Raw genomic sequence first — 26,820 nt, forward strand, 5'->3', positions numbered from 1 at the left:
CATGCACTCACGCACGCGCACACACACACGCACACATGCACTCACGCGCACACACACACACACGCACACATGCACTCACACACACATACCACACACAAACACATAAACAGTCATGCACACACACACAAACATATATATATACACACATAGATAAGCATGCACACGCCACACATACAAACACGTACATAACATACATACACACACACTAACACACACACACACATCACACAGCAACACACTAAAGTGTAAACACACACACACACCACACGCACGAGTGCACACACTCTGCCAGACACACGGTCCCTACCCTCAGAATTCGAGACCTCTGCTTGGTAAACGGCCCCTCTGTGGCGTTAGATATAACTGGGCACAAGAGGCGATGTGAAGCATCTTTATACCACGAACCGATGCCAACTAGACAGAGCACGATCAAGACAGGAAAGAACAGCACGGCAAGCAGACTTCAGTGTTTGGAAGGTGTGAGTGTGCACCCACTCTGTTCTTCCCCCTTGAAGCCCTGACAGCCTCCGTGGTCACATCTCTGTGAGGTCTTTGCACTCCCTGGGCAGCGGCTGCCACGTTTTTGGCATAGGTGTGTCGTGCAGTCACCACTAAATGCTGTTGCTGAGACTTTGCAACTGTGATGCCCACAACTGGGCTACCAACGTCCCGTAGACAATGCAACGGGACAGAGTCCCCAACTCCGCTTCCCAGACGGAGCGCGGTTTCCTTAAGAACCGAAAATTCTAGTTATGTAATTTCCCTGGGGTGGGGGCGTTTCAGCCAAGTCCTTTTCCCTGCTAAAGATTCCGCCCTCGCCAAGAGCTGCTCCGTTATGTCAGACAAGGCGCTAAGGCCGTCAGCCACCGTAGGCTTTCTGCAAACGCTCCGGCAGCTAGCAATGTTCCTGTTCCGGATGACGGTGCTCGGAAGTCTCTGTCCCACACTCACGGGACCAGGCGTGCCTTCTTCTGAACGCCCATGTGTAGGGGCTCTCCAGGGAGGGAGGGTTGCCAGGTGTGTATACGCCCCCACGGACAACACGGCCCTGAATAGACCCAGTGGCCATTTTCCGGAAGCCCACCCTGTGCCAGGCACTGCCAAGAGGCTAAAATGCCAAAAAGACCCTGGGAACCAGGCTGGGAAGGGTGTAAGTCAAGCAGGGCATCTTACCCTCTAAGGATCCCAGGTGCTGGCGGGTGGATGAGCCCTAAGTGTGCACCCTGGAGAACCCTGGGTGCCAGCGAGAAACACAAAGGGGCTGCAGGCTGCCCCATGGGCTCTGCCACTCAGAATGGGTGCTCTAGTGCTTCTTGAGGTGGGCTCGCCCAGGAGGTAGATTTAACTACTGTCTGTGCTCATGGCTGGCAAAGTATCAGCTCCCATCCAGGCACCTTCGCCTGGGGCCGCTCAGTGTCTGGGCTTCACATCCCAAGTCCCTCACAGACTGCATTCTCAGCTCATCCTCCTGTGTCCTGTGTCTGCCTCAGAGGAGCCATGCACAGCCCAGGTGCCGTCATGCCTCCCTCTCCCTGACCTATACCCAGAGCAGATGGCGTCACCCTCTCTCTCTCCCACCCGTCCTGCCCCTCCCCGTGGATTTCAGCCTCAGGCTCCCACAGCCACTTCCAGCCAACCCTCTCCACTTCCCTGACCGTGACCTTTCAGAGCTGAAAAATCTCACCACTCGAGGTGACTGCCCAGGCTGAGGCAGGAGGATCACCTTGGGGCGGGGGTTCAAAGCCAGTATGAGCAAAATAGAGAAATTTCTATTAAGAAAGAAAGAGAGAAAGAGAGAGAGAGAGAGAGAGAGACAGAAACTGAAAGCCTGTTCAGGTTTTCCTGACCAGCATCCCCTCACTATCTAGCCCCGTTCGCATTCTCCGGCCTCATGGCAAGCTCCCCTACTCTCTGCAGACCCTCTCTACCCAGAGCTTTCCCAGGTCCGGGGAGTCCTTCCTGCCTCCACCCCACCGGCCAGCAGTGGGCAGGCTTTCCTTAGGAGACCACCCTGACACCCCAACACCTGCAGCACCCTCCCACAGTTCTGTGGCGTCCCAGCCAGGCCTTCTGTGGTCACTAAGTAACGGAAAACAGTGTTGACACTCTGCCCCTCATGAGCACAGTAGGGCTTCCTAAAGGGCAGGGCAGGAGGGCCCAGCGGGTCACTGGGGCCTGGGAACAGTGTGACAATGGGCACAGTGGGGTTCCACATTCCTGTGGAATACACAAAGGAATGGACCGAGGGGCTGAGGCTGGAGCAGGACCGGGAGTTAGGGAGGCCCTTCAGAGCACACGCAGCAGGGCCCAGCTACCATGGGAGAGTCAGCCGAGCGAGGGGCAGCCACCGCTGGGAACAAAGAGCCTTCTGTGTCTAGGGGGACCGTGCATGTAACACTACAGGGTGTGTGTTATGTGCGTACGAGTCCATGTCTGTGCACAGGCACAGGTGTGATTCAGATATAGTTGTGTGTCTTATGTCTGCACATGAACCTGTCTGCACATGTATGTGTTATGTGTGTACATAACACATGTGTGCATGTGTGTTATGTGTGTACGTGTCCACGTCTGTGCATGTTTGTGTGTTATATGTGCACATGTCCACGTCTGTGCAGATTTGTGTGTATTATGTGTGGACATGTCCATGTCTGTGCATGTGTGGCTCTGGTGGTGATGCTCTGGGCCTTCCACAATCACATACTTCATAGGCTAGACTGTTCCCATCAGGAAGAGTCACTAACCCTGCCAGGTGCGGTGGCGCACTCCTGTAATCCCAGCACTCAGGGAGGCAGAGGCAGGTGGATCTCTATGAGTTTAAGGGGGGCCTGGTCTACAAAGTGAGTCCAGGACAGCCAAGGCTACATAGAAAAACTCTGTCTCAAATCTTCCCCCCTTCCCCCTTTGCAAAAGTCATTATTCAAGGCCAAGAGTTTAAACACTTTCCAAAAAGCTAACACGATAAAGGGAGACACCTGTCACCAGCTCAGGAGCACGCAGCAACCATGTGGTTCTCCCACGACAGTGCTGTTGAAGAAAGACAGTTCTGAGTAAACAGAACCGAAGGGTGCCTGCCTGCTCTTTCTGGTTTCGTTTTCTCGCAGGTAGTGAGGTATGGAGATGGGGTCCCCGGCTCAGGCCTCGAGCTCACCACGCACACACACAGCATTCAACAACGGATTGCCCACATCCCACCAGGACCACGGGGGAGCGTAACCCACCGTCTACCTGACGGAGTGAGTGATAAACACCATGCTTCTGAAGAAAAGCACACAGATAAGAACCTCTCCCACTGAACCAGTTCTGGAGAGGAAACACACTCTACCTGACCGCCTTGAAGACAGTTCACAGGGGAAGAACCCGGCTCCCAGCAGGACGGTGTCAGGGCTCTGGGAGGGCTCCCATCCCTGCAACCACGGGGCATGGAGAGGGTCCGGTGGATGTCCGCTCTTTCCTATCAGCCATCTCCCTGAAAGCATTGGGACCATTTCCCCAATACCAGACTCTGCCGCTGAGCCTAGATTTTTTTTTTTTTTTGAAAGGAGGGCTAATCGTTCATTAAAGAAAATGTCCTCATTACAAAATAAAGCTGATTCTGAGTCACTGGAGAGGATGCCTTCAGTGCACACGAGGCTCTCAAGCGCTGTTTTCCATGTTGTCAGCCATGCGAATTTTTCGACTACTAGCTTCAGGGCGTGAAAGATGCTATTTCTCTTTTCTTACCCGCAGCCCACCCAACTGTTTCTTTTAAATTTAAAAGGATGGATATAGAGGGACCCTTGTTATCCCAGATATAAATAATAACTAATTAGTGAAACACAGTTTGGGGGATTTTTTTTTCCCACCCAAACACTTGGGTTTGTTTACAATGTCATAAATGCTTGCGGTCCACTTACAGAGCCCTCCCTGGGTGGAGGACCTGGGCAGCAATTAGGAGCCTCCTCTGGCAGGACGCTCACTCTGCACTTACCCCGAAAAGGTTTTTCCTTTTGATTTGCCACCATCGACCCAACCCAGTCCTTCTAAATCAGAGCCGTGTCCCTGCATGACGGTGCATGAGGGTATGTCAGGGGCTTGGAGATGCCTCTGAGCGTCCAGATGGCTCCCTCAGACGTTATTAGATCCAGGCAAAATTTTTAAGCATTGGTCATTTTGAAAATGTGACCAGGAAGAGACACAGTGACGAGACAGCCACCAACCAGTATCACAGACATCAGAAGAGGCTGCGATTATTATCACGGAGCTGCCAAGGCCACTCAGTCATTAAGGGCACTGTCATTAAGCCTGATGGCCTGAGTTCAGCCCCCACCCCCTGAACACACGGAGTGGAAGGAGAGAATCAGCTCTTGCACGGTGCCCTGCGATCTTCATTCCCACACCATGGCAAAGGGGCATCAACACTCATGCACGTGAACACAAATGCATGCACACATAAGTAAATAGAAATGTAATTTTTTTTTTTTTTAATATGGGCCAGGCGTGGTAGCACACGCCCGTAATCCCAGCACTCAGGGAGGCAGAGGCAGGCAGATCTCTGTGAGTTCAAGGCCAGCCTGGTCTACAAAGTCCAGGACAGCCAAGGCTAGACAGAAAAACCCTGACTCAAAAAAAAAACAAACAAAAAAAAAAGTTTTTAAAAAAATATTATATTAAATCACTGTTACTTCTTAAAGGAGAAGCGCGTGGAAATGAAAACAAATTTCTAGCTGGATGCAGCAGTGCACGCCTTTAATCCCAGCACTCAGGAGGAAGAGGGAGGCAAATGTCTGAGTTCAAAGACCATCCTGGTCTACACAGTGAATTCCAGGACAGCAAGAGCTGCATGGGTAAGACCTGAAGTAAAACAAGCGAACAGCGAAAACAATTTCCATTTCAAAACAAGAGAAAATTATTCCCAGTATCTGGAAAGGTCATCCCACAGTGATATTGAAATTGGAGCAGGCAGCTCAAATAAATCTGCCTGGCCATGGTCGTTAGCAAGAAAAGGAGACCCTGGCCACCGGGGGAAAGCAGGAGACATAGTCTGTCCACACAGGGTCCACAGGGCACCCGATAAGGTTTTTCTCAACACCTCTTTCAACGGCAAGAAAAAAAGTGAAGGCTGCGAGCCAGGGTCATGCTCTTTAAATGTCCACGCTGCCTCCAAGAACTGCTAGGGAGTGCGTGTTACCACAGCACAGCACAGCACATCACAGGTTATGCTGGATTGTGATTGGATAGAGCACTGTCTGGAGAAGGACGCACCTCAAGACAAAAGTAATCAACAGTAAGAAAATGAAGGCAAGTGCTTCGCCATCATCGCATAAAACACAAGACTGTCAGGTAAAATCAGTAAGAGGCAGTGATATTATATGACAAGGGGAAGGAGTCACTATCATCTCAGCTTGGCTTGGTAGGGTGATGTGAATGGCTCCACTTCAAGACCATTCCAGGGGCTGCAAGATGGCGAAGCACCTGCGGCCAAGCCTGATGACCTGGTTTCCAGCCCCAGGACCCACACGGTGGAAGGAGAGAACTGATTCCCGAAGGAAGTCTCTGGCTTCTGTATGGCACCACTGTGCCCCCAGCAACCTCCCCCCCCCAAAAAAAAATAATAAAAATGTGATTAAAAAATAAACATCCCAGGGCTGACCACGGTGGCACAGGCTGGCCCCTGTGGTCCCAACACTCAGGATGTAATTAAATAGCAACACAGACAAAAAGAAGCAGGAAGATTAAGGGTCTAGAATGGTGTGGAATGAGCAATTTTGCTCCTGCCTTTCTTCCTTCTTTTCTGGCTTGTTTTGTTTTGTTTGCTTGGTTGTTGTTGTTTGTTTGTTTGTTTTCCCAGAAGAGGTCTCTCTATGCTGTCCTGGAACTCACTATGTAGAGTAGGTTGGTCTTGGACTCACAGAAATCCATCTGCCTCTGCCTCCCACGAGTTTATTGAAGGCATGCACCACCATGCCCTGAATTTTTTTTTTTTTTTTTTATGTTAACATTTAGTCAAAAGAAGAGTCCAGAAGACATCTCGTGGGCTTCAAACTCAGGACGACCTATAAAAGTTACAGTCATTAGAGTTTTAACAGTTGCTGCAGTCCCAGAGAGCGAAGTGGCCGTATTTTGGCTCCCTACAGGACCTGATGGTCTGAACTGTGCAAAGAAGGAAGGGGTTACATGGGGAGTAGAGAGCACCATCCAGTCCCCTGCTCTGGCTAGCAGGGCAGGGGCAGAGGTGGCACAGACAGGAGGGTTCCATATTTCAGCCACATCTGTGGGTTTCACCTTTGGGTTTCCCATTCAGCTTGAAGGCCTAAGATAACGACCAAGCAGTGTCCCCTGACAGACAGAAGTATCTAAGGAGCCACAGGTACAAAGCAAGGACATTCCATTTCCTTCCCACTTCATTCTCTCTTGGATCTTACTGCTTTATCAGCAAATGTAAGAAAAAGAGCTTGATATTTATATTGCAGAAAATTCAAATAGGCTCATTAAAATATTAAACCCAATGTTACCACATGACCTGGAAATTCCACGCCTAATTATCTGCATGAGAAAAGTAAGGACATATGTCCACACAGAGGTGTGTGTGTTGGTATAGCATTATCCATAACAGAAAAACCATAGTCTTAATGAAGCCCATAGCTATGTGTAATTAATATTTGACAATTAAAATATATTTGGGGGGGGGCTGAGATGACGGCTTAGCAGTTGAGAGCACGTACTTTAGGAGGGCCTGAGTTTGATCTCCAGTGCTCTCCTCAGACAATTCAGAGACTCCTGCAAAAATCCAGCCGCAAGGGATCTGGCGCCTCTGGCTCCCACGGGCACTGCATTCCTGTGCACAAGGCCCCACACAGAGATGCACATATGCACAATTAAAATGCACCTTCTTTTAAAACGTATTTTTAAAATACCTGGAATCTATAGAGACAGGAAGTAAATTAACGGTTGCCAGGGGCTAGGGCAACGTGTACTGACTGCTAACTGTGCGAACTTTCCGGTGTGCTGAAAACATTCACTTCCCAGAATCATAAAAATGAAATAAAGTCGATGAGATGGCTCAGTGAGCAAAGGCGCTTGTCTCCGAGACTGAGAACCTGAGTTTCATCCCTGATACCCACACAGTAGAAGGAGAGAACCTACTTCCCCAAGTTATAGTCTGGCCAGCACGTGTACACATACAGAGAGAAACACACACACACAAACTCCAGTACAAAATAAAACCTTTTTTTTTTTTTTTTAAGGGTAGCTATGGTCCACTTTTCAAAACAGTTTTCTTTTGTTTTTTGTTTGTTTGTTTTCTCTGTGTAGCCTTGGCTGTCTTGAACTCGATCTGTAGATTAGACTGGCCTCGAACTCACAGAGATCCGCCTGCCTCTGCCTGCGAGTGCTGGGATTAAAGGCGTGCACCACCATGCCTGGCAATACTGTTTTCATTACAACATTGAAAAGCAGTGTGTGGGACTAAGGAGATGGCTCAGTGGGCCAACCATGCAAGCATGAGGGCCTGAGTTTGAACCCCCAGCACTGACATAGAAGTCGGGTGCAGTGACACACACTTGTCAGCCCAGAGCCAAGGAGTGGAAGATTGCTAGGCGGCCAGTCTAGCCAAGACAGCGAGCCCCAGACTCAGTAAGAAAGACCCTGCCCCCAAAGTGGGGCCAACAGTGATAGACTCCAGATGCCAACCTCTGCCTTTCACATGCATGGACGCAGATGTGTGTACCCACCACATATGTGCATACAGACATGCACGCTACCCCACACACACATGCATACATGCATCTGCACCCATATATGTATTCACACACACACGCGCACACACACACACACACACGTACACGTCTGCACCATACAGGCATACACACACGTTTGAGATTTCTAACACACTTTACAAATTCTAAATATTTAGAAGAAAAAAAAAAGTACAAAATTTCAGCTTAAATGAGATTGGGCTCCTATCGATGGGGGATAGCCTCTTCAGGAGCCTGGAATCCTCAGAACTTCCTAGTTAGCAAACACTGGAAACCGAGTGTGTGGGGGTGTGTGGCGGGGCGGGGGGGGGAGCAGGAAATCTCATTGACAAGGGGAGCATCTCTCATTAATGGACCACCTCCCACCTGTATCTTGTCACGAGACCGTCCAGTCCAGTCGGCCAGTGTGTGCTGCCTCCTCTGAGGATGATACAGGACAGCTAAGACTCTGGAATCCCTGTCACTCTGAGGTGAGGTGGACATTTGAAAAGTGTGAGTTCACATCTCAACCTGCTGGGACCTGGCCATTGTGATGTAAATGCCTACTGTAAAAGGCAAGAGGACTTTCCTCCCAGGCTGCTAAGGAAATGCTCAGTGCTTCCTTCAGTCCCCGAGATGGCGTCCCTGTGACCTGCTGCTTCAGCTGAACCATCGTCGTAATCAACCGAATGGTATTCATTTATACTTTCGCTGAATGGAAACTTACTGAGTAATCTCGGAGCAACACATCTGTTGCCTAAGACATCCCTGGATAGCAGCCATTTCTGTCCCCCCAAATCGCTTTGGTTTTAAACTTTCATCATTAAGGTTACTCCAAAAAATTAATTACCACAGGGTTAACTCTTCGAGGGAAGCAAATTCAACAGCCGTTTGCTGTTTTAAAGTACCATTACTGTTTTATTTTAAAGCTACTTCTCGTCAAGTTGCCCTCTTCAGCATGTAAGTGCTGGTTTTCACCTTCCTTCCAGCATCTTCATCACCAGCCAGATATCATCCCAACACCCCTAAGCTGTCATTGAGAGAAGGCAAGAGACCAAAAACGCTTACACATAAGCCAACTTCATGACTGAGCTACTGAAGAAACCCAGCACCTACTCCAAAGCACTGCCCCAATCAAACCCCTGTCCCCATTTTCTTACTCAGTGTCAAACCCTCAGTGATGTGCCCACATGTGGGATCCACAAAGGCTTTGTGCCTGGGTATCATTCCTTCTTTTGAGCCTCACACCTTTCACAAACAACAGGGAGAATTCCACCAGAACCATGCTGAAGGTTGCACCTACCTTGGACAGCAAAAGTAGCTGTTTAGACATGATTGATTATCAGCCAATTAAGGGAACTATTCAGAGTGCTAATTGAAGAATCTATTCAACCTACCCGGCAGCAAAAACATTCCCATGAGTATCCCAGTGGCCAGAGGGCTACCAAACACAGTCTATCTGCCCCACAGGAAAACCAAAAGCTGAAAAACCTAAGCATAGTTATTAAAAAAAAAAAAAAAAAAGACAAACTCCCCCAGACAAAGAATGAAGGAAAGTCTATGAATGAATCAACACATTCGTTCCTCTTTCCTGCTCAGATGCTCAGACACAGCTCCGGGTTGCAAACAGGTGGTACTACAAGAAATGCTTCCCTAGATGACAATTACAACTGCTGTGTAAAATTTCCCCAGTTGTTCAAGGGTCTGGGATTCAAATTTTATCCTGACTGCACTCCAGCAAATTCTGTAAAACCCACATTTCACCCTTTAGCAAACTTCTGATAAAGCAATAACTCCCAATATGCAAAAGAAAAATTGTGTGGTAAACTTTTGCGCATGAATTATCGCACATCATGTTCTGATAAAATATGCAGAGCGCGGTGGAAAATCTTTTTCAACCCCTCTAGAGAGACTACAAAAATCTCTACAGCATGCATGATTCTATATATTTTTAAGATGCCATATTGGTAACGACGGATGTCTTCTCCCTGTAAAAACTGCCGCATACATACTCACGCACACGGGGGAAAAAAAAATCTACGATCCCATAAACTAAATAAGGTCTAACACTTTTAAGCCAGGTCCAGCCGAGCTCTGGAGCACTTTAAAAAACCGTGATGACTCCATCCGAGTGGCGTGCATCCTGAAAGGGTTTGTTCCAGCAGTGATTTGTTTGTTTGCTGAGTTCTGCATCCAACACTGTCCAAACAGATGTGAGTTTGGAAGCGAAAGAGCAACACGTCCCCGGAACGCTGAGGTTGCCGGGCCCTCCCGGCTCCCGGGCTCCCGCGCTCCCGCGCGCGCTTTCCTTCCGCTGCATCCGCTGGGGCTCTGGGAACCACGGATCCGCCCGCTCCGGGAGCCCCGGGGGTGGGCATCGGGGAGCCCGGGAGCCGGCAGCCGGGTAGAAGCGCGGCCCCGCGGCCCCCAGCACAATGCGCCGGCGGGAACCAGGACGACTTGGCGCGGCCTCGCCCGCGGCCCGGCCTGGCCCTCGCCGCTCGCTCCCAGTGCCCTCGTCCGCCCGCCCGCGCTCACCGTTGCAGAATTGCAGCAGCGAGGACGTGTCGTACAGGCTGCTATAGCTGGAGAAGCCGTCCTCCATGCTGAGGCCGGGCCGCGCCCGCTCCGGCCGCGCTCACCCACACACTGCGCCCTGCCGAGCCGCCGCGGCGCTGGCGCTGGGGCCGGCCCTGCTGTGGCTGCCGCCGGTCACCATGGCAACCCGGGCCCGCCGCTGCCGAGAGCGAACACCCGGCGCCCGAGCTGCCCGCGAGGGGGCGGCCTCGGTGGCGTGGCCCGGGGGAGACGTGGCGGGCGGGGCGCAGAGCTGGGCGCGCCTGGGTCCCGCCTGGGTCCCGCCTGGGTCCCCACCCTTGGCCCCCTCCCTGGTCCTTGCCCCTAGGATCTCCAGACAGAATGCTCGGAGGTGGTGCGGGGACAAAGGGCGAGAAGGGAAGGGACGCTTGCAGCTCTTCCCGGAACCCCAGGGAACCTCTTGCCCACCCTCCGTCCCCTAGGCGCTCTCCCTGCGCCCTGGGCAGCTGCAGCACCAAACATGGACCTCAGTGGCGCTTGCCTCTGGCAGAGCGCCTCCTTCAGGGCCGCTTCCAACCAGGAGCGTCCCATCCGGGTCTGCACGTTCTCTAGCTCAGGGCTTGTAACTCCAGGAGAACCTGTGCCCCCCTGGGGGGGGGGGCAAGGATGCAGAAAGAGGCTACTCGCCCGCCTCCCCCTGTGACCAGCCCCATTTGACGCTGTGAGTTTACGCTAACTTCTTACAGACCCAGAGATCTGGGCTCTCTATGAGGAAGGGAATGTCAGCCAAAGAAAGAAACAAACCCAAGCCTCATTAATGCACCCAGTCTATACATACAAGTGGTAGCTGGTTGGTGATCTGAATCTCAGTACCCACGGCCAGAAATAAAGATGTTGCCAAGGTGACCAGTGAGCAAGCAGGAGAGAAAGGAAGGCTTAACCCAAGGGTAGGCTCTGTCCACCAGAAGTAAAACTCTGAAGTTTTAGGTATTGACCTCTCCGGGGCTCTGAAGTCTATCTTTCTGGAAGTCCCCCTACCCCCCCACCCCCACCCCGGCCAACATACACACTCCATTAGTTGACAAGGCTAGGGATGGGGTTTGTCTTAAAGCTGTAGGTAGAAGGGAGATGGTCTGCCTGGTCCTGTCCTAGCTGAGACCACACTTAGAAAACAAGGTTATTTAGTGGAAAGTATTGGAGGGTGGAGACAGAAAGGCTCCAGATGCTGCTGATTCAATTGTGCAAGGTGGGTGAAGGAGGGCCATGCTGGCAATGATGCCAGAAAGAAGAGCAGGGCCTGCTGGCGGGTCAGGAGGTTTGGCCTAATGTGAAGGAAGGGGCTCATGTTGCAGGCACATGGGGAATGAGATTGGGCAGAGGGAAAAGGGCCAGACAAGAAGCCTGTAGGGGAAGAAAAAGCTGGACTCTGGAGAGCATGGACAAAAGCAAGTGTTCAGGCAGACAGACCTGTGGATTGGTGGGTTGGAGGGCTGGGGTTGGGTGTGACCTGGACAGCCAGTTGTCAAACAGCTCAATGTGTCTTAAGTGCTCCACAAATGAGACACCAAGGGCCCAGTTGGTCAGAGGGGGGTGGGGTGGGGGATGGGGGGAAGGATGGAGGATGGGCTGCAGGGAAATTACTATAGGACAAGGATGAGGAAGGTCAAGTGAGGACAGCAAAGGGACTCTGTGGCAGTTGTAGTGATGGAACTGGGAGACACTGACAAAGAGATCATGAATGAGCCTTCCCAAGGAGAAAGTTGGGGAGGTGCTGGTATCAGAGAGGCCGAGAGGAGGGAATGCTGAAAGAGCAGACAAGGAAGTCAGCCGCTTAGAAGAGGAAATGGCCTCAGGAAGCTGTCAGTGCAGAGCTTCCCAAAGGTTGGCGCTGTCCTGCATTCTCTGTAAAGCAGCATCTAGGGGGACCAGGCTGGAGGAAAACCCATGCACGCTATGGCAGAGGTCTCCAGGCGGCCGGCCCCCTTGTTCAGAAACAGTGTAGGGAGGAAGGTAGAAGGCGGGCTTCTGGACACCACAGGAGGTGCATGTCCCAGACAGGTGGGAAGGAAGAGACCAAGGAAGGGTGATTGACAGTTAGGAGTCCTCACTGTCCCCTACCAGAGTCGGGGGTCCTCTTCATCTGTAAGAAGCAGCTACTACAGGGAAGGGAGTTCAGAAGGGAGCGATTTAACACCTCTCTTTTCCCATGCTCTCCTCCCAGCCTTGTGCTTTCTCCCCTCTAGCTTTCAGTAATACTTTATGACCTATAGGATAGCTGCTATAAAAAGCTGCAGTGTGGGCCTGGGAAGATGGCTCAGTGGTTAAAGCACCGGTTATACACAAGTGGGCCTGAGGTGAATGCCCAAGGGCCAGATAGAACTAGACATGGTAGCTCCCACTGGTAATCCCAGCATTCCTACAGGGAGATGGGAGACAGACCCTGGCACTATGTGGGAGTTAATGGGCCAGCTACTCTGGCATGTTCAGCGGTGAATAAAACAAAAAGAAACTGCAGTGCACGCCTTTAAACCCAGCACTTGGTAGACAGAGGGAGGCAGATCTCTGAGTTCAAGGCCAGCCTGGTCTACAGAGCCAGTTCTAGGACAGTCAGTGCTATACAGAGAAACAAACCAAACAAACAACAAGAAAGGAAGAAAGAAAGAAAGGAAAATATAAAAAAGAAACTGTTTCAAACAAGGTGAAAGCAAGAGCTTACACCCAAGGTTGTCTTCTGACTTCTATAGCACACCACAGCAATTGCAGTCCTGAGCTTACACACACACACACACACACACACACACACACACACACACACACAAGCAGACGCTCACATACAGAGAGAAAACAAGGTCATGTGTAAACATGGAAAGAAAATGGTAATTATATATAAAAGGTGATTCTTTTTAACTGTCCCAGGTTTGGTGTACTTTGTGGCTTTGTGTGATTTGGTAGATACAACCAAAGTCTGAGAATGGGAAAGAAAAAAAAAAAACTGGAATGGGAAAAGAAAAATACACCCAGTTAAGAGGCGAACCAGAAGAGGAGATTTTCTTACAGGAGATTATTTCCACTAGAGTGAAATTACAAATAAGAGTTCATTCAGAACTCAGGCCTCTCACTTTTGAGGCAGTAAGGATCATGATTACACCCTTAACCTCAGGGATTAAACAGCTGCGGTTTTCCCACAATCATAAAATCTGGGTCTAAAAACAAAAGCAAAATTTAGAATAATTAGAAGGATATGCATTTTAAGTCAATTAGGTATAATCTAGACAGCATTTAAAAAGGGATCTAAAATGTTCGAGAAGAACCTCTAAAGGCTTAATTGATAATGTGTGATTTTTTTGTGCCCAAACATTTTAACAGACTATTTATTCCACGTCACTTTGAGATAATTTGTGACCTGAGCCCAGAAAATGTTGTCATTGTAATTAATGAGGCAGACTCTCCAGGACAATGTAACCACAGTGCTCAGTGGGATTAATGACAGCATTTGTTCGATGTGTGAAACAAGAGAGAGAGGGAGAAAGGAAAAATGGGTGTTTTGTAGCCTTTATTCACAGAGAAACAATAAGGAAAAAACCATCCCGAAATGTGAGCTGTGCATGCCCATTGTTTCACTCAACAGTCTCCAAAAATATCCACCCAGTGCCAGGCACCACACTTAGGGGTAAGACTGTACAGAGAGCATAGCTCTGGCCAAATCACCTCCAGCCACGACGCCAAGTTACCTGGTCATAACAGGCACCAGAAAAAGGAAGAAGAAACAGAAATTTCCCTTCTGTGAATATATTGGAAGCAGGGACGTGGGGGGATCTTTGTGTGTCCACATGCGTGTCAGCACAGGTACAACAGCCAGAAGGTGGGGTAACACAAGTATGCATTGGTGATGGGCTGGATTAACAAAATGTAGGGTATCCATGGGATGGGATATGATTTCAACTTTAAAAGGAAAGGAATCCCGACACCTGCTGCTGCATAGTTGAACTTTGAGGACATTGTGCCGAGCGACTAAACCCTTTGGGATCAAAGGGTTCTTCCACTTATATAACTGTCCTAGAGCCGTCAGGATCAGCGATGGGGGTGGAAGGATTGGTAGGCACTGAGGTGTGAGACTTTGGGAGCTGCTGCTTGCCAGGGTTACAGTTACAGTTTGGAATGATGAAAATGTTCTAGCAGCCTGGAGATGTGGCGTGACAGAGTGCTTGCTAGGCAAGAAGGAGGAGGAAAGTTCAGATCCCAGCAACAAATACAAAACAAAACAAAACAACAACAACAAAAAAACAGGCATGGTCCCATGCATGCCTGAAACCCCAGCAGTGAGGGAGGCAGAGAGAAGAGGATTGCTAAGCCTGGATAGCTGCCAATATAACTAAAAACAAACAAACAAACAAAACAACGACAACAAAAGCCTGTGAGCTCCAGGCTCACAGAGAGCTCTTGCCTTAAAACAACAAGGTCCATTGATACTCAGTTCCCTTTTCTGGCCTCCATGTGTTCACACAAGCACATTCACAAGCGAACACACACACACACACACACACACAAGAACATATACCACCCCTCCTCAGAAAGAAAAAAAAATGAAGGAAGGAAGGTCATGAAAACAGAACACGGCATCTACAGGCCACGAGGACTGTCTTTCACAGTGCTCAGAGGAAGCATCCCGGCCTACACCTTGACCTTCACCTTGGCCTTATAATCTCTAGAATCACAGACAATAAAGTCACCCTGTGTGTTACGGGAGGTCATCAGAGAATCTCAAAGCCAAGGGTTAGTCAGTCTGCAGATTCCAGCACCCACCCCCGATATTAAAATATAAGATATAAATCAAGTATGGTAGGGACACAGCTCTAATCTCCGCACTTTGAAAGCTGAGACAGGAGAATCACAAGGCTGAAGTCATCCTGGGCCACATGGGGAGACCCTGGCTCAAAAACGATATATGATGTGTACGTGATACAATGGAAGTAAATATATATCATACCCACACATGACAAATGTTCTCTAAAGTGAGAAATAGAGTGGGTCTGAGCATCAGCAAAGACCTGTGGCTTCCTGCCTGCCTGACCACGCAGCTGATGTTCTGCAACCTCCAGACACACGGGTGCTCAGCTCCTTTCAAAACTCAACAATCCTAGTGATTAAAAAGATTTTTTTTCCTAGATGTCCTTGCCAAAACATCCTTCATCGACGCTTTTATTCTAGTTTTTTTGGACTGCCTGCATCACACCTGAAGTTTCTATGTGTTCAGAAATGTCACTATATACCCTGTGTGGTGATTGGCCCTGTCTGCTCCATTCTCCAGGGCTAACCAAAAGACAGGTACCCTGTGCAGCCTTCCATTACATGCAGACAGCGTGGCATAGACTTTGTGTCCCTGCCTCAAAGTCCAGATCTGGCGTCTTACCAAACATCCTGCCGCACCATGCGAACTACAATCTCCTGGTCACAGCTTTCAGTCATGCCATCCGCTTGAATACTTTGCCAGTAAGCTCTCCCTGTCCTGAGAGCCTATCTGCCTTTTCCATCAGCAACAAGGCCACCCCCTCAGCAAGGCCTGGGCGGGCATCCCCATGCACATTCCGCCTATCCCTGCAATTGCTTGTGTAATCCTGAGCTCAGTGGATGCTGGCTTGTGTCCATCTCTCCTGGAGCATATGCTTCTAAGGTTCACCAGGACACAACGTTAAGTGAAATAGACCATCTGTAAATACTAATGAATGAATGAAGTTTTCCATCACATACAATAGGTTTTTAAATGCTGGAAGAGAGGACGCATCTCTTCAGGATAACATCTCTGTTCGTGTGCCTAGACACACAGCAGGTCCCACATTTTCTAGACTCCTTACAATCATGGAGGCCCATCCCCAGACCATGATGACCTCACAGGACCCTGACAGGTACTGCCCTTGAGTACCCAAGATGCTATGACTTTATTGATGTAACTGAAGTTCACATTGACTATTATTATTATTATTATTATTATTATTATTGCCAGGATGTAGATGTTGGCTTACTATGAACGCATGGTCAATCACAAACCTCTCAGTCTTTTTCAAACACCTAATGTCAGATTTTCTCAATCTTGTGCTGAGCCAATTGATTTCATTTGTATCCAAAGACTGGATTAATCTTTATTCCCTCTAAATGTCATTTTGTTGGTTTTCATCCATCATTTTAGCCAACCAAAATCTCTTCAACTCTCAGATCTGGCATCTAACCCACCAGCCCTGTGACAGCAGTGAATACAGAGTGAGAAAATTTCTGGTGCCTCCTTCATTCTTGTCACCCTTAAGCATACTAGCAGAGCAGGGGATGGGAAGGGAGAGCCCTGGGCAGAATGTGGGGATGGCTCCTAGACACTTCCCTGCTGATCTGTTTATCCAGACTCTGATGGGTTTGTCCAACGAAAGATGGAGTCTCCTGACTCTTCTCAGCCAGCCCAGTTGCCTCCATAGTACCCACAGGATGTCAAGAAAGGCCTCTCCAGCCTTGTCGATCTAGTCTGGTAAGACCATGAAAAGAGGGAATGGGCGTGTTTGGCTCTTAATGACAACCTTTCCTGCCAAGCATTTCCACGCTAGCTCTTCAAAGAACTGTTGAAAGCTTTTCTCAGAACCAATATTAATATAAAATGTATCATTCGTATTTTCCAGAATCCAATGTTTCCTTTTTTTTAGTAAATGATAATTTTTTTCCCTCCCTTTCCAGTTTTCTGTAATTCCATCTGACGAAATTAAAGACTGTTCATCAAAACCCAGAGACTGTGTTGGTGGCAACTGAGTGACCCTCCATAGCTCTCTCCTTTCATGGGCTCTTGCAGGATGTTCCTTCACATTAGGATTTTCATCCTTAGTAGAAAAACAACAACCCAGAGAGCTAAGGGCCAGCATTCTGAGTCCTTGGCAGCTCCTGTCCAGAGTCCAAATGTCCTGAGTCTTTATTGCCCCCACAGCCCATCTTATGGAGGTGACTTCTATACTCCTATGGAATCTCAGGGTCAGGAGTCAGAGAGGCACCAACCAAAACACAGACAGTCCTTTCCACCACCACCCATCTCAGCCTCACAGCCTCGGTCAAAAATGCTGACCCGCCATATTCCCACAGATAATGTGTGCCATCTAGTCACCCAAAGAAGTTCTTGATGTACGTTAAGAAGATGCCAACACATGCTGAAAGAGGGTGCTATGTACCCTGGGGCTGGAGTTACAGGTAGATGTGAACTTGGGTCCTCTGCAAGAGCAGTCTGCACATTTAACTGCCGAGTCTTCCCTTCAGACCCGCAGGTGGTCTTCCTGGTTTGTTTGTTTTTTTTTGTTTTTGGTTTTTTTTTTTATTTATTTTTTTACCCAGGGTCTGTAAACATCTAAATATCCCACGTACAATAATGCAGGCACCGCAGCACATTGTGCGTGAACTTCAACTTACAGTGTCTCAACAGGGTGAGTTCAGCTAAAGAACATTCATTCGTCTGCTCTACCGTGTTGCCTGTAGGCTCCACAGAAGCCCTCGGCATGCCACAGGCTGACCGCTGAGACAATCAGCTAATATCAGAGCCATGTTCATCACAGTGAGCCTGGGACAGCCAGGGCCCTGCCTATGTCCTGGCGAAGGGCCAGCGGTCTCCTCGTGCTGTGCTGAAGTTTTCTGGTGGGGATGATAAACTGTATGGTTGTTCCAGCTGGTGTGGAAAGGCTGGGAACCTATCCACACCGGAAGACATGACTGATATTCACTTTCACGTAGTTAAAATGCCATCTCGGGCTGCCTCTCCGCAGCAGAGTTTTGAAAAGTGCAGTGAAGTTGCTAGAAATCTGGATTCCTATCAGGAGCTTAAAAAAAATAAAAATAAAAATAAAGATCCACTTAAGGATTAGCGTGGGACTCCCACCAAGCTCCTGCGAGTTTGCTCGTCTCGGGGGGAGCTGTCCAGAATCAGGGTGAAAAGGGCATCCGTAGAACACAGAGTCCAAACGTGGTGCAGGGAGGTCAGAGGTCAATCCTGGGTGTCGTTCTCCCGGCACCATCAACCTTGTTCTTTCGTTTGAATAAGAACTGCAGCGGTGAGAGATCTCTGAGTCTTCTCACTGAGACACAAAACTCTAAGGTCTGTGATAACTAATCAGCTTTCAGCTTCACTTGAATGAAGTTATACGACCATGTGCGTAAGGGCTCTCGACCAAGGGGCCCTGTGGTAAATATTCCCACCCGATGCATCCGTGTGTAAACACGCCTGTGTGTTGGCCATTCTAGTGAAAAGCATGTGTGTCAGCAGGACAGGTGGCTGGAGAACAAATCTGCAGTTAGCCTAACAATGTGTGAGAACAGAGGGGCCCACTCTGACTGTATTACTAATGGTCACTAATGGCAATAAACTGGAAATCACTCATGTGCTGGGCACTGCGATACCATCCTTAGTTACATTGTGTCGGAGGTAGGTCTGATACTTGTATTTGGATGCTAAGAACTGGCCCTCAAGATCTAGTTATTGCCTGGATACACCTGTCCTTGTGTAAACCTACCTGATTGGCTGATTAAATGGCCTATAGCTGGGCAGGGCAGAATGGGATAGGCATGGCTAAGGTTCCCAGGCTTCAAGTTCAAGAGAATCATGGGAAACAAACGCATGGGAAGAAAGGAGGCAGGAGGATGCTATGACAGGTTACCATGGAGAAGGAACCACGTGACCTAGAAGGAAGGACCCCAAGGATGGCATGGATGAAAAAAAAAACAAAAAACACCAAGATAAAAAAATAAAGAAATATTTATAGGATTATGGATGGAAAGTAGCCCAGATAGGAACGGTGAAGATGTATGGCATTGGATGGGGACTGGGAGATGGATTTAGAGGTGATGGAGACAGTGTAGGTATCACATCAGCCCGGCCCAAGGTAAATATGCAAATTTAAAATCCCACAGATGTCTATGTCTTATCTGATTATGATAGCAGGTTAAATAATACCACCATAATAATTATAGGGCTAATAGATAGATGATAGATAGATAGATAGATAGATAGATAGATAGATAGATAGATAGATAGAAAGATAGATAACATTATTTAGCTCAACACCCATTTTATCACCACCATCAACACTGGATTGTTCATGGTACAGTAATTAAAAACTAGCAAGGGGCTGGAGACACATCAGTAGTTAAGAGCACCGGCTGCTCCTCCAGAGGTCCCAGATTTGATTCATAGCATCTACATGGCAGCTTACCACTGTCTGTAACTCAAGTTCCAGGGGCTCCAACACCCTCTTTTGGCTTCCAAGGGCACCAGACATACATGTGATGCTCAGACACCCACACAGGCAGAACACCCAAGCACATAAAATAAGGAAATCAATCTTTTCTCTCGAACCCGAGGATTCCAACAGACGCGACAACAGTGAGCTCAAACACACATTTCGGGGACTCCGCACCAATGAATCACAGGATTTAGCTTTTCCTCCATTTATAGAGACATAACCGTTTCTCTCCTTCCATCTGTAAGGGCGCTGAGTGTGCACGGTCTGTGTGTGGTCATCGCTTGGTTACGTGCAGGAGACATTCTTGAGACCCCTTGCCAACACCAAAGCCCACATATGCTCAGGAATCCTGAACAGAAAGCCACAGGGCTCCCCAGAACTGGTGCATAGCAACCTGCTGACGATGTGAGCCCAGCATGCCAGGCAAGTGCTCTACCACTGATATCCACCCCCAGCCCTGTGCTTACGCCACATCTAAATGGTGGCTTAACATATCCTACCAATGTCAGTGTAACATAAAGAGCCGTGAAGCTGTATTATTTAGAGAATGCTGATAAGAAAAAAAAAAATCTGTACATTGATCTTTTTATATGTACTTTTCCCCAATAGGTGGTTGTTTGGATTCATAGAACCATAGACCCAGGTCACACTTATGTATGGGAATAGATATGTCACCTGCTAAGACTTTATTTTCGATAGTAGAACATTTTTTTGTGCCGTTTTAAAGCAGCAGGAAAAAAAAAAACCACTCTTAAAAAGAGAGGCGTCGTTTAGAAAGCCCATCTGTTTCAGTTGGAAGAATACACACAAACTATAGCATAAAAACAGGCTATGGGAATGTTCTTTCTCCCAAATGCTGCCTTTGGGAGACTATTCACATTCTTTTATGTGCTAACTGAGCCTGCAAAGTGTTTGCTTCATAATCCTTCTGGTCATCCCAGTACCTTTTCCATAGGTGATAAAGCTTTCTGTCTCTAACGTTATATTTAGTTGCATTAAGAACATAGCCCAGTTATGACAATCTATCTTCTCCACTGGAAGCTGGTCTGTCAATGTTCAACTCTAATTTAGTCCCTTCCCGGACAAATGAAGAGGGAGCTGGGCCTGGGAGCCCACCACAGCGGGGCTTTGGCTACCTGAACTTACCATGCCTGGTATGCGTCAGCCTACCTGCCTGAAAAATGGGCCACGTGCTGGTCTTTGGTCTTGTCTCCATTTCCCATCTCACAGCTGGACTTGGCCTTCCTCTGTCCCTCTTTTCCCAGTCACCATCTCTTAAGGCTCCTCTCAAATGCTACTTACCCTAAGAGGCCCTCTTTCCCCCACTCCACACATCTCCTGCCTTCCCTGAACTTCTCAGCACCCAGGACCTGGATCTCATGGTCCCGTGACCTTGCTTTAGGCTCTGTAGGTGTCAGAGAATGGTCAGAGTTGGACCCCACTGCCAGTACCTAGGGCACGCCTGATGAAGCCGGTGACTCCTCTGCCTTCACCTCTTGGGTAGTTCTCCCTCAGAAGATGTACACCTGACTACAGAATGTACTCAGTAGCTTACAGAATGAAGAGAAAAAGCTGCTCCCTGCCCTCTGCCTCCCCCGCCCCACCACCCCTTTAACCAGTAAAGCTCTTCATGAATACTGGACTAGTTTCCATTTTTAGCTAATTAGTAAACTGCATTTTGGCTCTTTAACTGGCTAACTTAAATTTAGCTCGTCTTTTCCCTTAAAGTCAAGCTGTCAGTGGGGTTTGCGAGATTTGCAATTAAAATCTTAACTCATTTCCAAGAGGCCGCAAGCCTCCCCTCCCCCCTGTCTTTTCCATCTTCGGCTTTGGCCCCCCCGGGGGGGGCCCCCCCCCCCCCCCCGAGTGGACAAAGAAGATTGTCGCTGACTAGCAAAGCACCCAGGAGCCTGCTCAATGCCCTTGGTGGCCTCCCAAACAAGCAGGACCCATGGCCAAGGCTGCAAAGTGTCCGTCAGGTGTGTAGCTGGGCAACCCCGCCCCACCCCCATCCTCCACAGGATCCCAGTGGGGTTGTTAAAAGTGAGCAGCAGTCTCTCTAGGACCAGCAGGGCAGTGCTGGCAGGGTACCCTAGTGTGCCAGCCACACATATTCTTTAGTTACTGAGCACAGCGGGTAGGTCCTGAGGGGTCTCAAGAGAGCAAGCCTGAGTACAAGAAAGAAAGGCACCCTCGGGGGGAAGGGAGGCAATAAACAAATGCAGAATATTACATAGCCATCGTGGCCAACCAGAACACCATAGCTGAGACTGGGTCCTGCTGGGTTCCAAGAGTGTCTAAGAATACCTGGTGAGGAGTGTGGACAGGGATGAAGGCTACGGTCACCAGCCTTCCCATCTCTGTGACCAGAGCCATCCTGAGAACTGGAGAGGGTCCCCTGGCCCCAGAATTCTCACCTTCTGCTCTACCATCCCACACCCTCTTGCACACTGCTAACACACTCTGCTCTTCCTCCTATTCTGGCTCCCCTAGAGCCATGCCAGGGGCGCTTCTCCTGACCAGGTTCGTCCTGCCTTCTCCAAGCACGGTTCAGAGGTCCCCACACCAGCCCAGCCCCCCAGCCTCCTAGCCCCCACACAAGTCCAGACTGAGGGTGGGAGTTACGCGTAGATGCTCACCCAACCTTCTCGGAGCAGAAGAAAGGCACCAAGCCTGGTCCTCCCTGTGTGAGCCACCCGGCTGTCCCTCCTCCAAGGGGAGCCTGGAGGCAGAGCAGACAATGAGCAGACTGTGTGCATCTCATCTCCCTCCTGGCCGTCAGTAAAGCTATCCATTACGCAGGCTCTAATGGGACCTGAAGACCCCCAGGACTGTTCCAGGAACAGGGTAGGGTCTTGGGCGGGTGGGGCGGGCAGTCACCTCAGCCAGCCGGCTCCTCTTCCCATCCAGGCTCCTGCTCTCTGCCACAAGACCCTGTGTATCTGGGAGGTGGTAAGTAGGGCAGATGGGCCTGCCTCAGGGGGCCGGCTGCACTTAGTGAAATGAGCTCTGTGGCCTGGGAATTGTGCAGAGCAGAGAGGACTCTGGAAGTGAGGCCCGGGCCTCTGCAGGAAGAGTTACCCTGGGGAAATCTGGAACCCCTTTGTTTTCCGTGGCGTGGTCCTGAGCAATGCTCCCCCTCCATGGACCTGATGCAGAGACTCTGGAAGCTTCTCCTAGGCTGCTGGCTGGGTGGGGGCTCCTGGTGCCTGTCCATGATGTCGTGAGGGACACGTGGTAAGCTTGTCAAGAAAGGAAAAGTGTTTCATTCAGGGGCTTGGCCTCCCTCTGAGTTTGTTTATCTGGCATTTGAAATGACAAAATAAACTTCCTTGGGCCAGTAAGATGGTCCAGCAGGTATACCTGCTGGTAAGCCTGACAAACCTGCACTCACAAGGAAAGAGAGACCTGGCTCCCACAAGCTATCCTCTAACTTCTACACGTGCGTTGTGGCAGAAGTGCACAAGTCTGCACACACACATACACACACCAACACACACACACACACTAAGTAAATGCAATAAAACTTTTAAAATAATAACCTTTCATTTAGGAAACCATGGCTAGAGGTGGCAGGCACCATTACTGCATGCCCATGTTTAAACAGCAAAATAAGAAGCTGGCAGCCTTTGTCCTCTCTGTATGAATATGTGTGTGTGTGTGTGTGTGTGTGTGTGAGAGAGAGAGAGAGAGAGAGAGAGAGAGAGAGAATATGTGTGGGGAAATCAAGATATTACGAAAGTCTTTGAATTGTTCCAGTTGAGGAATGAACCCGAGTGACTTGGGGCTCTCCTCGTTGTAGGCCCCAGAGGAAGGTGGGGTATGGGCAACACAGTGGGACACCATTTCTGGGACAGCCCATGACCATTCTGCACCCAGCATGCTTGGAATGCGAAACCTTCTGGGCCATGGGTGGGGAGGGGAGACAGGGCATTTTATTCATTCAGTGAGGGCCTCGTTAGAAGCACCTGCCCCTTGTCCATCAAGCTGCAGAGAGCCATGGGTCACACACGGGTTGTGACCCACTAATGGCCCATAAAATCCATTTAGCAGAGACTGAAGGCACCAGCTACCGTGCGAAATACGTGGAACTGAGCAGAAAAATATCAGACTAGACCCAGGAAGACAGGCAGAAACGTGAAGTCAGAGGCCTTTGTACCGCTTCTGCTGTGAACAAGTGCATCCACAGGTACCCTCAGGATTCCAGACTCCGGACCAAATAATGAGGGAACACCCCAAGCCCCAACCCCAAGGCTAACAACAGCAGTCAGGGCTTGGCACACCAACAGAACGGTGCAACTGCCTTTGGATCCTTATGCCCAGGAACTGTGCTGCTCTTGTGCTGCTTAGAGAAGCTGGTCCCTGCAGCAATGGGCAGTTAATGGGAAGACTCGTAACTGGCCAAAGTATTGAGAGTAAGAGACTGTCGTGTGCTCAGCCCTAAATGGGACATCCATATCAGCACCCCCCAGGGCTCAGTGAGCATCTGGGAAGAGGGAACAGCTGGAGAATGGGAACAGCGCACTGTAGCGCTGTCTCCTGGCCAGCGCATCCATGAATTCTCAGAAACTGTTTCTCTGCACCAGACCTGTATGAGAGGGGGTCTGCCAACATTCCTGCATGGACAGGGAGGGTGCCCTAAGGCCTCAGCCCCCCATGAGGAACTATGGGCAGGTAACTATGGCTGCGGAGGAGAGGACATAATTTTCTTCAGTGGTGTAGCCATGCGTGAGACAACTGTGTTTCAAAAAACACCCATCCTCCCCTGTGTTCGTGCAGGCAACCTTGCTTAAAACTGAGTCACAAAAGCAAAACAACAAAGCAAAAAACCAACCAAGCAAACAACACCCACCACTACCACAGAACAGCATTAAAGCAGGAACAGGAATTGATGGAAAGAGGAGGTTCAATGGAAATAGGAGGGGGTCAGAGGGAGTAACCGGGCTGTGAGAATGATCAAAATGAGCAAAATGTGTGTGTGTTCATCAAATAATAAATTTTAAGAAAAATTTGAGGCACACACATGCGCCTTTAATCCCAGCACGCAGGAGGCAGAAGCATGTGGATTTCTGAGTTCAAGGCCAGTCAGGGCTATAGAGAGAAAGCCTGTCTCAAAAAACACCTTCAAAATGAAGAAAGAAATTTCCGAGCATCAGACTACACATAATGAATCATTTTTGAGACTTTGTCTTAAAGCCGTTTGTGGCATGATGCAACTAAAATTTCAAGAGATGATCTGTTGTCCTTCCATCCAGTGGAACCAGGAGAAGAAGGTGATGCCAGGAGAATGAAGAGCCAGGGGAAGGAGGAGGAGCCCGGAGGAAGAGGATTTGCTAGGAGAAGGAGAGGTGATCCAAGAAAGGTGAAGCCAAAGAAGCACAGTCCCAGGTCCCGAGGGTGAGTCCTGCTAGGTCCTCTGGCAGATCCCCAGATCACACACACTCTGACACAAATTAAAATCTTAACTAAGATGTGAGCCCCAACCCACCACAGAGGTCAGAGTCTGAAGTTTAAGCCTAACCAAACTAAGAAAAAACTTAAACACTTGAGGCTAGAAAGATGGTTCAGCAGCCAAGACTACTCTTTGCTCCTTCAGAAGACCCAGGTTCACAATAGCCTGTCTAGTGCTAGGGCTCCAACACCCTCCCCAGGCCTCTGCAAGTACCCACACATGTGGCATTCTCTCTGTGTGTGTGTGTTCCTGTTTCTCTGACTTTCCTTATCTCTGTCTTTCTCTGTATCTCTGTCTCTGCCTCTGTGTGTCTCTGTACCTCTGTTCCTCTGTCTCTCTTCCTCTCTTCCCACTCTTTCCCTCCTCTCTCCGCAGAAAAATGCAACTCAGTTTTAAGGGAGAACTCAAACAGCACACATGTATCCTAAAATGACCCAGATACTGGGGTTATTTGACAAAAATTTTAAAGCAGCTATTATAACAAATGTTTTCAGTAAAGATAAAGAAAATATGCTCTAATCAATGTAAATATAATACACCTCAGCCAAAAAGTATAAAATGTAAAAGTGAACTAGTTGTCATCATTGTTCACAATAGCCCAAAAGTGGAAAAAATCTAAATACCTACCATCTGGTGAATGGGTGAACGAAATGTATTGTGTCCACGCAATGGAGTATTGCTCAGCCATAAAGATGAAGTATGGATATAAGCTACAACATGGGCGAAGTATGTAAAATAGAAGGAGGCAGACACGAAGTCAGACTCTTGGAGTCTGACTCCCTTTTGGGGCATGGCACAGTTCAGATGTTCTTTGTACTTGAGAAGTGTGAACACTCAGCTCCTGTAGCTGCTTTGAGAGGCTGTGGAGCCTTCGCTCGCAGATACAAGGCCTTAGGGTTAGTGGCCTTAGCTCTAGCTCTTGGCCTCCTGATCCTCTGAGATGTGTTAGGCCACAATACCAGGAGTACAGCCCCCTGCCTCCGTGCCCTCTCTGTGATAATACACTGTATTTCCTTTAACCAGAATAAACCTCTCTTTTTTTTAATTTAATTTAATTTTATTAATTACACTTTATTCACTTTGTATCCCCCCATAAGCCCCTTCCTCCTCCTCTCCCTGTCCCCCTCCCCCTCCCCCTTCTTCGTGTATGCCCCTCCCCAAGTCCACTGATAGGGGAGGTCCTCCTCTCCTTCCTTCTGATCTTAGTCTATCAGATCTCATCAGGAGTGGCTGCATTGTCATCTTCTGTAGCCTGGTAAGGCTGCTCTCCCCTCAGGGGGAGGTGATCAAAGAGCAGGCCAATCAGATTATGTCAGAGGCAGTCCCTCTTCCCATTACTATGTAACACACTTGGACACTAAACTGCCATGGGCTACATCTGTGCAGGGGTTCTAGGTTATCTCCATGCCTGGTACTTGGTTAGAATATGAGTCTCTGGGAAGACCCCTGTGTTCAAATTTTCTGGTTCTGTTGCTCTCCTTGTGGGGTTCCTGTCCTCTCCAGATCTTACTATTTCCCACTTCTTACATAAGATTCCATGCACTCTGCCCAACAGTTGGCCATAAGTCTCAGCATCTGCTTTGATAGTCTGCAGGGCAGAGCCTTTCAGAGGCCCTCTGTGGCAGGTTTCTAGGTTGTTTCCTGTTTTCTTCTTCTTCTGATGTCCATCCTCTTTGCCTTTTGGGATGGGGATTGAACATTTTAGTCAGGGTCCTCTCTTTTGATTAGTTTCTTTAGATGTACAGATTTTAGCATAAACCTCTCTTCTTTTAAGGTACTTTAATTGGGTATTTTGTCCTACTGAGAGGGAAGGCTAACTCATACCTGAATACACAGGGCCATTGAGAACAGCAAATCCATAAAG

The 26,820-nt window shown here is 48.9% G+C and overlaps 1 protein-coding gene across 3 annotated transcripts in view; it reads right to left on the reverse strand.

Moving 5' to 3' along the window:
* Positions 1-26,820, reverse strand: part of Eml1 (EMAP like 1) — a 148,294-nt gene that overhangs the window by 90,536 nt on the left and 30,938 nt on the right. Inside the window, exons 1-2 of one of the 3 annotated variants that reach the window (XM_055592926.1) lie at positions 22,385-22,422; positions 22,144-22,226 (exon numbers count right to left, since the gene is read on the reverse strand). The exons of 1 other annotated variant lie outside the window; for it this stretch is intronic. In XM_055592926.1, coding sequence (XP_055448901.1) covers positions 22,144-22,226; positions 22,385-22,410 — 109 coding nt within the window. In that variant the 5' untranslated portion in view covers positions 22,411-22,422. Of the gene's footprint in view, positions 1-10,250; positions 10,443-22,143; positions 22,227-22,384; positions 22,423-26,820 lie in introns of those variants that run through there. One more of the 3 variants, XM_055592927.1, reaches the window with a different exon arrangement.

Source organism: Psammomys obesus, unplaced genomic scaffold (genome assembly GCF_907164565.1).
Source record: "Psammomys obesus unplaced genomic scaffold, mPsaObe1.curated_primary_1811, whole genome shotgun sequence".
In the NCBI taxonomy this organism is placed as follows: Eukaryota; Metazoa; Chordata; class Mammalia; order Rodentia; family Muridae; genus Psammomys; species Psammomys obesus.